The sequence below is a fragment of the Macaca mulatta genome, chromosome 18, assembly GCF_049350105.2.
Source record: "Macaca mulatta isolate MMU2019108-1 chromosome 18, T2T-MMU8v2.0, whole genome shotgun sequence".
Classification (NCBI taxonomy): Eukaryota; Metazoa; Chordata; class Mammalia; order Primates; family Cercopithecidae; genus Macaca; species Macaca mulatta.
The window spans coordinates 6,453,341-6,468,878 of NC_133423.1; the positions used below are offsets into that span (position 1 = coordinate 6,453,341).

At 46.4% G+C, this 15,538-nt stretch overlaps 1 protein-coding gene and 1 long non-coding RNA gene across 7 annotated transcripts in view; one reads left to right on the forward strand and one right to left on the reverse strand.

The window, feature by feature from the left end:
* Positions 1-1,051: 1,051 nt before the first annotated feature.
* On the reverse strand, positions 1,052-8,313 carry LOC144336389 (uncharacterized). The gene is made up of 3 exons (XR_013408134.1): positions 7,970-8,313; positions 6,753-7,234; positions 1,052-1,387 (listed from the first exon to the last, which is right to left on the reverse strand). It is a non-coding gene; the product is annotated as an uncharacterized LOC144336389 (long non-coding RNA).
* A 15-nt stretch (positions 8,314-8,328) lies between these two features.
* The window catches only part of CYB5A (cytochrome b5 type A), a 41,427-nt gene continuing 34,217 nt past the window's right edge, over positions 8,329-15,538 (forward strand). For 5 of the 6 annotated variants that reach the window (XR_001441159.3, XM_028837687.2, XM_077974536.1 and 2 more), the window contains exon 1: positions 8,344-8,538. Coding sequence is in view for 5 of the 6 variants with exons in the window: in XM_028837687.2 (XP_028693520.1) it covers positions 8,410-8,538 (129 nt within the window). In the remaining variant the exon portion in view is untranslated. 6 annotated transcript variants of the gene reach the window in all.

Below are 15,538 nucleotides of genomic sequence, written 5' to 3' on the forward strand. Positions count from 1 at the left end.
ACATATTTACCAAGAAAGATGACTGCCTTCTCTCAATGAAGAGGAAAATTCCCTCATCCAAACCTTGAAGCTAAGATGAGTTAGCTTTGGAATCCCACTTCTGATACCAAGTATGTCCAAGTCAAATACAATCCAGAGGTGAATCTAATCTGCTTTGGGAAGCAAGAATTGCAAGTCCAAGCATACACGAGTGGTCTTTGCTATGTCCAAGGAACAAAGAGAAAGTTTGAGGTTTTATAAAAAGGAGTCACATGTATTTTTCTGAAAGTTCACTAGCACTAGTAAAGTTTTGGGTAGCTGGCAAGTTCTGATTGGTGAGTGTTGATGGTGGGTAGAAAGTCTTATAGTAGAAGCAGGTTGTTTCAATAGCTATTAGATAAAACTGGTTTTAAGTTAACAGTAGCCAGTTTCTGTGGGTAGGGTTGCAGAGAACTACATTCTTAGGATAATATATGATGTTTCCTGAGTGCTTTTCCCCCCGGCCTCTTGACTTTATTTTAATTGGGCATGATAAGAATGACCCAATTTATATGATCAAATTTCACAGTGGCAATCGGGTTTGGTACTATTGGTGGGTTCCAACATCAACTGGAGTCTTAGAACTATTCCCTGAGGATAAGAGGGGCCTACTGTGGGCTCATACATTGTACCAATGCCAATTTCCTGGTTTTGATATTGTACTGAAGTTACAAAAAGATGTAACCATTGGGGGAAACTGGGTGAAGGGTACACAGCACCTCTACTATATTTGCAACTTCCTGTGAACCTACAATTATTTCACAATTAAAGACTGGAAATCATTTCAACATATTTTTGTTGGTTAACGTGAAATAAAATATTTCTATATTGTATATGAACCATGACTGATTAGTATAATACAAATAATTTACCTTCTTAACACTACTTAGTCCTTAAAACTATCTCTGAATAACAAAACGTTACACTTGGAAATGTTTGCTTGATATAAAAAAAAATGTGATCATTTTGGAATACTTAAAAAATGTGTGTGTATGTTGTCACATGCGTCTGTGTGAAGAGACCACCAACAGGCTTTGTGTGAGCAATAAAGCTTTTTAATCATATGGGTGCAGGTGGGCTGAGTCCAAAAAGAGAGTCAGCAAAGGGAGTTAGGGCAGGGGCAGTTTTATAGGATTTGGGTAGGTAGTGGAAAATTACAGTCAAAGGGGGTTGTTCTCTTGCGGGCAGGGGCGGGGGTCACAAGGTGCTCAGTCGGGGAGCTTCTGAGCCAGGAGGAGGAATTTCACAAGGTAATGTCATCAGTTAAGGCAGGAATCAGCCATTTTCATTTCTTTAGTGATTCTTCAGTTGCTGCAGGCCATCTGGATGTATATGTGCAGGCTTGGGCTCAGAGGCCTGACATTCCTGTCTTCTTATATTAATAAGAAAAACAAAACAAGATAGTGTGAAGTGTTGGCGAGGGGAAAATTTTGGGGGGGTGGTATGGAGAGATAATGGGCGATGTTTCTCAGGGCTGCTTCGAGCAGGATTAGGGATGGCATGGGAACCTAGAGTGGGAGAGATTAAGGAGAAGGAAGATTTTATGGTAAGGGGTGATATTCTGGGGTTGTCAGAAGGAGCATTTGTCATATAGGATGATTGGTAATGGCCTGGATATGGTTTTGTATGAACTGAGAAACTAAATGGAAGACACAAGGTCTGAATAAGAGGAGAAAAACAAGTATTAAAGGACTAAGAATTGGGAGAACCCAGGACTTCAAATTGGAGAGTGCCTAACAGGGTTCAGCATGATTATCTGCTTGGTTGGCCAGTTTTGGGGCTCTATCCTTGAGTTTTTTTGTTGTCATATACCAGGCCAGATTGATTTAGGTAAAAACAACAATCTTCATTTAAAAATATACAGAGTCTTCCTTTTTCAGCAGTAAGTCAAGGCCTATTCCTGTCTTCTTATATTAATAATAAGAAAAACAAAATAAAATACTAGTGAAGTGTTGGTGTCATGAGGGGAACAGGAAGCTGTTCAGTCTTATTTGCAAATTGATTTTTGGGGGTAAGGAAAACTAGTGTACATGTGCCTGTCTAATTAACAGGCAGACACATGTAGGTGGAGGAGCCACAAAGGAAGACGAGACCTTGTGTAAGGCAAAACTGGAAATGTAAAGTGGGTGAAAGAATTGGAGTGTGCTTTTCCAGCAGAGGTAATGTATCCATTCCAAGAGGGAGTTAAGAGTGGTGGTTAGGGGATAAGACCAGGACCAGCTATGATGGTTTGGAGTAAAAGTATAAGCCGGCAGTGTAGACAAGGGCAGGGTATTTATGGATAGGTGAAAACGAAGAATAGGAGTATGACTAGACAGAAGATAGCAGGGATGAAAAGTTTTTGGGATGTAGTCTAAGTAGTGGGGGTGACTGCGTAAAGCCCTGTTGCAGTAAGGAAGAATAGACCTAACAAAATGAAAGGATTTATTAGGCTCATAAGGGTTACTATGTTCTTCAGAAATGTGGGTGAGTTTAAGGGAAGTAGGGGTGAGTACTTGTGACTTCTAAGAGGAAGAGGAGAGATCAGGCTGGCTGTCCAATGGACACGGCTTTATTCTGGAACGGTGAACCCAATGGGGAGGGTCCTGCAGGAGGACGGCAGTTGGGGTATTACAGATGACTAAGTAGAGTCCAGTCCATCGAGGTTGTAGAGTTTGACGGATCAGATTCTTAACAAGAACTGATCATCCAGCTAGAGTGTCTTTATAAGGCTGGGAATCTGCAGGAGGCAAGAGATGATTAGCAGCCTGGTGAATTTCCTGTCTGGCCTGCTGGAGGACTGGAAGATAGTCACCTAGAGGGCTGGTGTCTGGGATGAGGTTGGGGCCAAGCAAGAAAGTGCATCCATATAAAAGTTCAAATGGACTGTACCCTGTACCATCTCGAGGACAGGCTTTAATTCTGAGAAGGGCAAGAGGTAAAAGTACTGTCCAGTCCTTTTTAAGTTGGAGGCTGAGCTTAGTGAGGTGTGTCTTTAAAAGACCATTAGTCCGTTCTACCTTTCCTGAAGATTGAGGATGATAAAGGGTATAAAGGTTCCACTGAATACCAAGAGCCTGAGAAACTGCTGGGGTGATTTGACCAATAAAGGCTGGTCCGCTATCAGACTGTATAGGGGTGGGAAGGCCAAACTGAGGAATTACATCTGACAGAAGAGAAGAAATGACCATGGTGGCCTTCTCAGACCCCGTGGGAAAGGCCTCTACCTATCCAGTGAAAGTGTCTTCCCAGACCAAGAGGTATTTTAGTTTCCTGACTCGGGGCATGTGAGTAAAGTCAATTTGCCAGTCCTGGGCAGAGGCAAATCCCCGAGCTTGATGTGTAGGGAAGGGAGGGGGCGTGAACAATCCCTGAGGAGTAGAATAGCAGATGGAGCACTGAGATGCGATTTCCTTGAGGATAGATTTCCACGATGGAAAGGAAATGAGAGGTTCTAAGAGACAGGCTAGCAGCTTGTAACCTACATGGAAGAGGTTATGAAGTGATGACAGAATAGAATGGGCCTGTAGAGCTGGAAGGAGATATTTTCCTTGGTCCAAAAACCATTTACCTTGAGTGGGGATGGATTGATAGGTGGAAACTTCAGTGGGAGAATAAGTAGCAGTGACTGATGAGGAGAAAAACTGGCCATAAGGGACAGAAGTAGGAATGCTAGCTGCTTCTTTAGCTACTTATCAGCATAAGCATTGCCCTGAGCAATGGGATCGGATGCCTTTTGATAGCCCTTGCAGTGAATGACTCCAGCTTCCTTTGGAAGTAAAGCGGCCTTGAGAAGAGTTTTTATTAAAGAGGCATTAATGATGGAGGACCCTTGCGTAGTGAGGAAACCTCTTTCAGCCCATATAACAGCATGGTGGGTGGGATATGGAAGGTATATTTAGAGTCAGTGTAAATATTGACATATAGTCCCTTTGTAAGAGTGAGGGCCCGGGTTAAGGCAATGAGTTTGGCTTGCTGAGAGGTAGTGGAGTGGGGCAGAGCGGTAGCTTCAGTGATAGATGTGGAAGACACTATAGCATAGCCTGCCTTCGCCAGTGATTGGCGATTGGGCCTGGAAGAACTATCATCAATAAACCAAGTGTGGTCTGGGTGGGGAATAGGAAAGAGGTAAATACGGGGAAATGGGGAGAATGAATGGTTTAGTTAGGATGGCAAAACTAGGTATCTAAAGGTGAAAGTGCCTAACCATGCCTAGGAGGGAAAGGAGTTGTTGTTTTGTAGAAGGGGTTGGGGTTTGGGAGATTAGCCGGACACGATAGGCAGGGAGAGCACATGTGTTTTTATGAAGAATTATGCTGAGATAGGTAACAGATAAGGAAGAAATTTGGGCTTGACTGAAGTAATGGGGGCTGTCCCTGAAGCCTTGTAGCAGTACAGCCCAGGTAAGTTGCTGAGGCTGATGGGTGTCAGGGTCAGTCTAAGTGAAAGCGAAGAGAGGCTGGGATGAAGGGTGCAAAGGAATAGTAAAGAAAGCATCTTTGAGATCCAGAACAGATTAATGGGTTGTGGAGGGGCAAAATGGGGGAATTGTAAGGAGAGTTTATAGGCTTTATAAGGCCATGCTGTAACAGCTGAGTGAAAACAGGCTTTAATTCTTTTAAAGCATGCTGTGGGATGGGATACTGGCATTGAGTGGGGTAAGGGTGATTAGGTTTTAATGGGATGGTAAGGGGTGCGTGATCACTTGCCAAGGAGGGAGTAGAGGTGTCTCATACTTCTGGATTAAGGTGGGGAGATACAAGGGGAGGATGTGAAGGAGGCTTTGAACTGGGGAAAAGGGTGACAATGAGGTGTGGCTGTTGCCTAGGAATAGTCGGGGAAGCAGATAATTTAGTTAAAATGCCTCGACCTAATAAGGGAACTAGGCAGGCAGGGATAACTATAAAGGAGTGCATAAAAGAATATTGTCCCAGTTGGTACCAGAATTGGGAAGTTTTAAGAGGTTTAGAAACCCGGCCATCAATAACCACAATTGTTACGGAGGCAAGGGAAAGAGGCCCTTGAAAAGAAGGTAATGTGGAGTGGGTAGCCTCTGTATTGATTAAGAAGGGGACGGACTTACCCTCCACTGTAAGAGTTACCTAAAACATCTGTGATGGTCCAGGAGGCTTCCAAGGCGATCAGGCAGTGTCACTCTTCAGCCACTAAGCCAAAAAGATCTGGGAAGGAGTCAGTCAGCGAGCCTTGGGCCAGAGTTCCAGGGACTCTGGGAATGGCTGCCAGGCGAGTTGGACAGTCCAATTTCCAGTGGGGTCCCGCACAGATGGGGCATTACTTAGGAGGAATCCCAGGCTGCAGGCATTCCTTGGCCCAGTGGCCAGATTTTCAGCATTTGAAGCAAGATCCTGAGGGAGGAGGTCTTAGAGGAACGCCTGGCCACTGCAGTTTAGGAGTTTTGAAGTTCTTGTGTGCTTGAGATGTGGCTGAGGTTTCTTTCACAGTGGAGGCAAGTAATTGCCACTCTTCTCTATTATTGTACACCTTGAAGGCAAGGTTAATTAATCCTGTTGTGGGGTTTGAGGGCTGGAATCTATTTTTTGGAGCTTTTTCTAATGTCGGGAGCTGGTTAGGTAATAAAATGCATATTGAGAATAAGACGGCCTTCTGGACCCTCTGGGTCTAGGGTGGTAAAGCCTTTAAGTGTTGTTGCCAAATGGGCCATGAACTGGGCAGGGGTTTCATATTTGATGAAAAAGAGCCTAACCGTTTTGGGAGAGGTCAGATAAAGAAAAAAGGAGCATTAACCTTGACTATGCCTTTAGCTCCAGCCACCTCTTTTTGAGGAAATTGTTGGGCAGGTGGGGAAGGGCTCATCACGGAATGAAACTGTAAGCCGGACTGGGTGTGAGGAGGAGAGGTGATAGAAGGATTATAGGGTGGGGGAGCAGAGGCTGAGGAAGAATTGGGACCTGGCTCAGCCTGGGGAGGAGGGGAGAAGTCGGATGGGTCCATAGAAAAGGAACATTCAAAGTACTCAGAGCTTGGGGTGGAGACCAAAGGAACAGACAGGAGAGAAAGAAGAAAGATTTGGGATGAGTCGCATTGGGAGCAGAGACTAGGGAGGGACTGATGTGTAAAAGAAGGCCTGGATATCAGGCACCTCAGATCATTTGCCCATTTTACGACAAGAATTATCTAGATCTTGTAGGGTGGAGAAATTGAAAGTGCCATTTTCTGGCAATTTGGAACCTCTGTAAAGTTTGTATTGGGGTCAGGTGGTATTGCAGAAAAAAATAAGGTGTTTACGTTTTAGGTCAGGTGAGAGTTGAAGAGGTTTTAACTTCTTGAGAACACAGGCTAAGGGAGAAGAAGGAGGACTGGAGGGTGGAAGATTGCCCATAGTGAAGGAGGGAAGCCCAGAGAAAAGAGAGAGTAGAGACACGGAGGGTTGGGGAGGCACTTGCCACCCAAGGGAGGTGGTGCTTGCCACCAAGGTGAAGGATCAAGGCAGGTGTCCCTGTGGTGATCAGACACCTCTGAAATATGGGTGAATAATCAGGCAGGCATCCCTGCAGTGATTAAACACCAAGGGAACACTGTCTTCTCGAGTCTGTGACCAGTGCCGGAGTTTTGGGTTCATGGATAAAATGCATCTCCTCTGTCTCTAGCAGAAAAGGAAAGGAACTGAAATTAAGGGAAGGAATAGATTGAAGGGTGGTGCCAAAATTGAAAGGAGAAAGAGGTTGAGGGACAGTGAGAGAGGTTGGAGAAGAGAGTAAAAAGAAGCTACTTACCCAATTTAAAATTGGTGAGATTTACAAAAAAAACTAGCCAGGCGAGGTGGCGGGCGCCTGTAGTCCCAGCTACTCGGGAGGCTGAGGCAGGAGAATGGCGTAAACCCGGGAGGCGGAGCTTGCAGTGAGCTGAGATCCGGCCACTGCACTCCAGCCCGGGCTACAGAGCAAGACTCCGTCTCAAAAAAAATAAAAAATAAAAAATAAAATTGGTGAGATGTTCCTTGGGCTGCTTGGTCTGAGAACCAAGGTCGTAGGCGGATCTTTTTCACGGAGCAATGAGCAGGAGGACAGGGGATTGTCTTATCAGTTAAGGCAGGAACCGGTCATTTTCACTTCTTTTGTGATTCTTCAGTTGCTTCAGCATTTTCACTTCTTTTGTGATTCTTCAGTTGCTTCAGGCCATCTGGATGTATATGTGCAGGCTTGGGCTCACAGGCCTGACGTGTGTGTTTTGTGTTTTTCTGGATAGGCATTCTTTCCTATGGAAGAGGTAAGCAGGGGGAAGGGAGCTTACATTCATCAGACACCTACTATGTGTAGGAAACTGGTGCGTCCCTGGAAGGGTGGATGACCTCACATGTGAAACCTCTAGTGTGGTTCTTTTTGGAATTAACTACCATTGCTCAAAAGGGCCTGAATAAAATACCAAATTTTAACATGCTGGAATTTTTCTTTTTTTTTCCTCCTTCAAACATTTGTAGCTCTTTATATGTGGTATTTTCCCTGCGTCAGAAGGGAAAGAGGGCGCCCTTCGGGGAGGTTCTCTTCCAGACTCCTAGAAGAGAATCTGATTTAGCTTAAATGCACAAACAAGGCCTTGCCACGTCACTGGCCAACCGCAGCCAAACTACTTCAGTCACAGAAATAATTTGGACACTTCTGCTTTTTAAGGGAAAGATGATTTCCCTGGATTTTTTTTTCCTGTGAGAACGAGGGATTCCAAAACCCCAGCGAGGTCAAGCACAGTTCGCCAACTTTATTTTTTGGGGCGCAGCGCATTTGCTTCCCGAAGTCAGTTGCGAAACCGTTTTCTAGCGCGCACGGGGCTTTCATCTCTTGCGTGCATGCGAAGGGCTACCCGAGACGCCCCCTTTATGGACTTGGCCATGGCTACTTTTGTTACAAATTAACGTCTGGGACTCGGGCTCCTGCGAATAGGAAACTCCCGTGATTCGCTGCCCAGGTCGCCGCCCTCCCAAGAATGGACTCTGCACCTGCCATCCATGCCCGCTGGTACACCTCGCTCACTCGCACGCTTAACCCGCTGGGACGCCCCCGACCTCCCACCTCCACCCTAGCCACAGTTCGTCCCGCCCTTCCGCGCAGACTCCGTGGAGCCCTGTCCCGCCGCCTGCGCGCTGCGGCGGTCGGGAGATTGTGAAGGGCACCTCCGGCAGCCAATTAACACCCGCACACTGGGCGGGACCACGCTTGGGCAGGCGGAGGGGGTCGACCTAAGGCGGGGACTTTTGAATGACAAGGATGACGGCCAACCGTCGGGGGTCCTTCTACTGCGCCCCGCCCCTGAGCCGGCCGCCCAGCCCCCGGAGCTGTGCCCGGCGCGGGGAATGTCCCGGGTGGAGCTGGCGGAGTCGCGCGCTCTGCTCCACCCGACGCGGCTGTGTGTGTTGGGCCTGGCTCGCGGCGAACCGAGATGGCAGAGCAGTCGGACGAGGCCGTGAAGTACTACACCCTAGAGGAGATTCAGAAGCACAACCACAGCAAGAGCACCTGGCTGATCCTGCACCACAAGGTGTACGATTTGACCAAATTTCTGGAAGAGGTGAGTTGGGGATGAGCAGCTTGGGGCGCAGGGAGCGTGGGCCGGGTTTGGGGGTTCACTGGCATGACCTGTCTTTCGCGGGCCCGAGTCCGCATACGTACGCCTGGGCGCGCCCCCCGCCCCCTGAGTTCGCTCACCTGCGCGTGCGCCTGGGCGCGCTTCCGAGTCCGCACACCTGCACGTGCACACCTGGGTGCCCCCCACCACCCCGAGTCCGCACACCTGGGAGCGCTCCCCGAGTCCGCACATCTGCTGGTGTACACCTGGGAAGTCTCCTCGAGTCCATACACCTGCGCGTGTACACCTGGGAGCGCTCCCCGAATCCGCACACCTGCGCGTGTACACCTGGGAGCGCTCCCCGAATCCGCACACCTGCGCGTGCACACCTGGGAGCGCCCGGGCACGGTGGCATCATCGCTACGTGGTCCGGGGGCGCACTAGGCAGGAGCTGGTGCACTAGGCAGGAGCTGGCGCTCGGGCCCTGTGGCGGTGCTGGAGCAGCCTTCCGGGGAGAGCGCGCAGCTATGCGGGGGATTTAAATGATCCCTTTCTTCCTTGAGTTTGAATGGAAGGGTGTCCTTCCACGACCGGCGGCATCCCCGGAGTGGCCGGCTGGAGACCACCCACCCCGAGAGCCACGGATCCCGCCGGAGGGGACCCCGAGTGCGGAGGTCGGGTGTGGTCCGTGCCCGCCCTTCCCTTGGCAGCCACTGGCCGACCTTGGGGCCCACATCCACTCGCATTCGCGTTCACCTGGAAGAGGCCCGGTGTTAATTAACCTTTTCCTGGCTTTGGCAGCCAGGTGCCGTGCTTGACTCCTGAGACCGCGATGTGTGGCTGGAGCAAGAACACAGGAAGAGGCCAGGCAGAGCAGCGTGCGTTCTGCTGTCGGACTCGCCCCTAACAGTTTTGGAAGGTGTAATAGGGAACGTTTGTTAACTTAAAGGAAGACATTCCTTTGATAAGATAATTTGCAGTCGATTATAATTTTTGCCGCACACGCTAAGGGGCGTTTTTGGTGGTTCTCTTAGATCCTCTGGAAGTGTTTTACCACTTTTGGGGAGTCTGAATCATGAATCTTAACGCATGCTCACGCCCCTCTCCCAATAATGAGAAGGTTTAGTGATGGGAATTTTTTACATAGTCCGGGAGCAGGGAGACAAAAACAGATGCCTGGTCTGAGCTGGATCACAGTTTACATCAGAGGACTTTGGTTTTGCAGAAAATGTTAAAATCAAAAGGCCTGTTTTAAAAAATGAGGCTGGGCCAAGCACGGTGGCTCACACCTGTAATCCCAGCACTTTGGGAGGCTGAGGCGGGTGGATCACTTGAATCTAGGAGTTCGAGACCAGTTTAACCAACATGGCGAAACGCCATCTCTAACCCCCAAAATACCAAAATTAGCCAGACCTAGCGGCGCACGCCTGTAGTCCCAGCTACTTGGGAGACTGAGACAGGAGAATCCCTTGAACCTGGGAGAGGTTGCAGTTAGCAGAAATCGCACAACTTTACTCCAGCCTGGGGGACAGAGTGAGACCCTGTCTCTAAATAAATAAATAGAATTAAATAAAAAATAAGGCTGGAGTTGATGTTTATTGGTAAGGTATTTCACTCTGGAGCAGTGCCCAAAGATAAAGTCGTGTTACCATTTAGTAAGGAGGGGTTTATGTTAGGGAATCAGAGCTGACCTGCCCTCTCCCTCCTGCCCGGCTGCAGATCCTGACATATAACAAACATCAGTTCTCATTAACTCTAAATGTGGAATTTTAAGACACAGTGTGTGCTTTGTCTGTTTGTGTTTATAAAAAAAGTAACATAAGAGAATATTAGGATATTTTATATTATGAAGCATTTTCTTCGTTTCTTTTGTTTTCTTTTTTCCTAAAACGAGTTTTTTCAACCCTGGCACTGTTGACATTTTGGGCCAGCTGATGTTTGTTGTGGCGTCTGTCCTGGGCATTGTAGGATGTTGAGCCACCTCCCTGAGTTCTACCCACTAGATGACCGGTACCACCATCTCCCGTATATATTTTTTTTGTTTTGAGACGGAGTTTTGCTCCAGGCTGCACTCCAGGCTGGAGTGCAATGGCTTGATGTCGACTCACTGCAACCTCTGTTTCCTGTGTTCAACCAATTCTCCTGCCTCAGCCTCTCAAGTAGCTGGGAGTACAGGCGTGCACCACCACGCCCAGCTATTTTTTGTATTTTTAGTAAAGACGGTTTCACCATGTTGGCCAAGCTGGTCTCGAACTCCTGACCTCAGGTGATCCGCCCACCTTGGCCTCCCAAAGTGCTGGGATTACAGACATGAGCCCCCGCTCCCGGCGCTACCTCCCCTATTTACAGCAACGAAAAATGTCTCCAGATATTGCCAGAGGTCCCCTAGGGCACATAATCTCTCCAATTTAAAAATTACTAAGGTTACTGTGCATGACTTTAGGGGTAGATTTTCAGAGAAGATAACAAGGAAGTGAAGATTATTGTTAAAATGTACTCAAAACCATTTACTTTCACATTTCATTCCTGTGAGTCGGGAAAGGAAGGATTGTGCAAAAATTTTCCGAGAAAAACTGAGAGATGAGAGCAAGCTCTTGAGTGCGTAAGTTAGCTGAAAACAAATTCCTTTATTTTTTCTTACTCAAAGTTTTTGTGGAGAATGCATCTCAAATAAAATGAACAGGAGGGTGGCTGAGCCCGGGAACGGCTAGGAGGATGGCGTGAGTGAGGAGGCTGGGGTGTGGGAGAAACACGAGGAGTTTGGTTTTCGTCCTGTCAGCTTTAAGGGGTTGGAGAGATCTTCAGGCGTCGGGAGAACTGCAGGCGCTTCTGCCTCCGCTGTCTGCCAGCATGTGGTTCTGGGAAACAGCAAGGCCGCTTAACCTTTCGCTGGATTGTGGCTGCCCTCTCAGCACCTCCCGATTCGACCTTTTATGGACGTATTTTTCCATTTGCCATCTTTATATTATTTGCTTTGACTTTCTGTGACCAACTCTTGCTTATTGCATATCCTGGTCATTGGCTTCCCAGCCTCTGGCAGGGCCTCAGGTTCTACCTGAGATTCTAACCAGGATTCCTTGCAGGTGACTGCCTGTGCTCCTGGGATTACATCTCAAATAAGCGCGCATCTTCTCGCTCAGAGCTCTTCAGCACACTGCCCTGCCAGGTAGTTCTTTTAGGAGGCCAGTCTGTTTGTCTCAAACCTACTTTTAAAACAAATGAGTGCAGAATGTCTCTGTCTTTCTTCCCCGCTTGCCCGGTCCTCCTTCCTGTCTTCTGTTGTTGAAAGGCTCCAGAATTTCTTGCAGCCTTTGTGTGTTAACTAAAAAATATTTTATCTCACCTAATTTACCTAAATAGGAAATATTTTTCTTCCCCTCCTAACTCTCAAATGAGCTTTCAGTCATTATGGGCTAGACCTTTGTCTACTGTGAGATCCCCCATCCGTATGGACAAGATTTCTCATGACTGAGTATTTCACATTCTTTCAGAATGTCCTAGATTTATGTGCATGTCCGCGTTCATGTTGAGAAGGTGTGTGGTGAGATGGTGGAGGGATCCTGCTCTGCTGGCAGGTACAAGCCAAGAACACAGGTTGAAGCTCAGCTGTGCAGTGTGCGCTCTGACCTCCTGAAATAATGGCCTCTAAAGCTGTTTTTGCTGTTCAGGAAGAGGGGTAGAAACCTAAGAGGGAAGACTGGATTATTACTAATGGCAGTCTACATAGCAGCAGGTGCTTAGTTACTGTCTGATACTTAAAAGATTTTGAGCTTTATTACCTACATATTTTGAACTAGATTTTTTTTCAATCCTGAGTTATAGTTTTTGAGTTTATATTTGTGAAACTGAGTCTGCTTGATCATAGAACTTCAAGGGATAGTTCTTTGAAATGAAAACTTAGGCATTTAGGGCCGGGGGAGAAATGTTTGCATTTCCCTTTCTGCGAGTTGGGCAGCAGCATCTATTCAGGTTTTAAAAGAGCTGTGGAAGGGAGAGAGAAAGGTATCCTGTAACTAACAACAGTTACATGCAAGGGATAGAGAACAGTATCCTGTAATTAACAACAGTTGCGTTAGATGTTGCTTTTGGTTCAAGTCAGTGGGTGTTTGATTTGTGAAATAGATGTTGTCCTGGAAAACTTTATAAAGCAGAATGTAATGTCTTTTTGTCAAGTTGTCTCCTCTCCCTTTACATCATAAAAATGGAAACTTGTTTCTGTAGAACATTTTCTAGGGATCCTGGGATTCTGGTAGTCTTGGACCTGAGCCTTAAATGTTCTTTACAGCATTCTGCCTCGTAGAAGCTATTGGCTCCTGACTCACTTTGATTTTTGGAGTCTGAAGAGTGTTCTTTCTAGCAGGTGTTGTTGTAGGGACTTGCTGTTTGATATTTTCCATTGAATATGGCTGCCTACGTTGCATAGACCGGTACTTCTAAAGCTTGGGGATCGCGGAAGAGAGTATGGGTGTTGAAATTCGTTGCCCTTAATTCTGAAAAACATAGAACACATATCTTTACCCTTGTTAAAGCTACCATATTTAGGGCTAAAATGCTAAATGCCTTTGCTTTTTGTAAGAAAATTTGATAGTATTCTGAATCTCATGTTACTAAAAGGCTACATTTGGCAAATATGCCTTTGATGCATGTAAAATGGGAACATTGTTATTATTTAGTATATACCGTTAGGTAAATAAAACTTAGAAATTATGGAGTCTGTAGGAGGGAAATATAAAGGTATTGTTGGTAGTGTTGGTGGCTTAGGCATCTTGGGTAAAGTGATAGCAAAACAACATCTTAGAAGGCCACCTGGGGAACGTGAACCCGTAAGTCTTTTATATATTTCTACGTATATCTCTATATTTTTTGGTAACCTGCTGCTACTTTTGAAAAGAGGTTCCAGGAGGCAACTTTGTTTTGAAACAGTAAAAAAAAAAAACAATAAAGAAACACCAAATTAACTTTTGCTTTTTGATGATCTTAAAGGTAGTTGAAAATTGTAAATAAGGAAGGGAAAACACATGCAAGCCAGCTTTGGTAAATCAAGGAACAAATAATACGCACAATTCTACTGAACGTGAATCTCTGGTATTCTGACAAGTCCTCCTGGTGAAGATGGCTGATAAGTGCCTTTGCAGTTGAGTGGAGTCTGAACAACCCTGTCCCACTGGGCATTCACGGGAAAGCATTGGGCTGGGGTTAGGAAAACTAGACCTGGTCCTAGACCAATCATGGAGGTGACCTTGGGCAAGTCAGGTAGTTCTTTCAGTCACTTTCCTTGTTCTGAAGTGGGGACTCTTCTGTCACTGGCATCTGCATTGGGAGAAATGATATGTGTGAAAACACTGGAAAAAGTATATAAAGAGAAGGCATTTAAGTGACTATATTTTGATTGAATAAAACTTTTAAAATAAATTGTTTCTATGTAGAAGGTCCATTATTTAGTAGGAACATATCTCAGAAATTACGGTGTTTACTAGTAAACAAAATGACTCAAAATACAAATATTCACTTGAAACAATTTTTCAGGAATGTGTGCTTTGCATGATTGGAAATCATCCCATTTCGGGAGCTTTTAAACATACAACTTTGTTGTGTAAGGCAAAATAATACATGATCATGTTAAGGAAGTGGACAGTGTGGAAAACTGCAAAGCAGGAAATCAAAGCTGCCTGCAGCTCTGCTCCCCGAAGGTGGCCAGCACGAGCAGTTTGCACACTCGCTGCTACAATGTCCTGCTCGTGGATGTGCTTTACGTCTGTGGAAATGTGCTCTGCATGCTCTGTAATCTCCCTTTTTCTCCACTAGACTAGGTGTTGAGGGACCAGTCCTGAATTTAAGTAACTCCTGTTCCCAGGCTGCCTCCTTATTGTATAGAGGGATCCTAACGTACAGAATCCTCTCTCCTTCCACGTTTTTAGTTTCCCACCTGCAATTACCTCCTTATGGTAGATCTTTGTAAGTGGGATTCTTGGATGAAAGGATGTACACTTCTACCTTTTTTTTTTTTTTTTTTTTTGAGATGGAGTCTTGCTCTGTTACCCAGGCTGGAGGGCAGTGGTGCGATCTCAGCTCACTGCAGCCTCGACCTGCTGGGCTCAGGTGATCCTCCCTCTGGAATAGCTAGGACCACAGGCATGAGCCACCATGCCCAGCTAATTTTTGTATTTTTTGTAGAGATGGAGTCTGTTGTTGCCCAGGCTGGTGTCGAACTCCTAGGCTCAAGTACTCTGCCCCCTTTGGCCTCCCAAAGTGCTGGGATTACAGGCATGAGCCACTCTAAATTTGGATGGATGTTACCAGAGTGCCCTGGGGTGGCACACCAGTGTGTACGTTTCTCGGTTCTTAGGAGTGGAGGAACTTGGTTGCGCCTCATTCAGCCCCCTTCCTGAATTATTTGGCTGTGTACTTCTGTTGAAAAGGGAAATGTATGGAATACTTTTTTAGCCCCTTTAGCTTATAAATGCTCTTAAAAGTGCAGCTGTGCAAGTAATACCTTGTCTATTCTATGAAAGAATTTCATTGTCTGAAGGCTCAAAGCATCAGAAAAGTGACCGGAGGCAGCAGCTGACTACGTGGGAAGCTGAGTAGCAGGCTCAGAGCCATTTTTGGAGTCTCAAGAGAGTCCTTTCTAGCAGGTGTTGTTGTAGGGACTTGCTCTTTGTTATTTTCCATTGAACATGGCTGTCTACATTGCATAGACCAGTGCTTCCAAGGCTCAGGGATCGGGGAAGAGAGTATGGGTGTTGAAATTCATTGCCCTTAATTCTGAAAAACAGAACATTTTAATCAAGTGTGCTTTCTTCCCTATTACCCTTGGACCTAGTTTTCTTGGGAACATGGTCTTGAGTGTATATGGTAACTGGGCATCTGTGCCTTTTATTGAGTTCCAACATGGGGACCGGGAGGGTGAGCTGAAGATCGGGTGGGGACAACTCAGTTCTTGCTGTTGATAGAATCTGGCCTGTGCTGCCTGTTGGCTTAGAGCTGACATCTCTGTGGATGA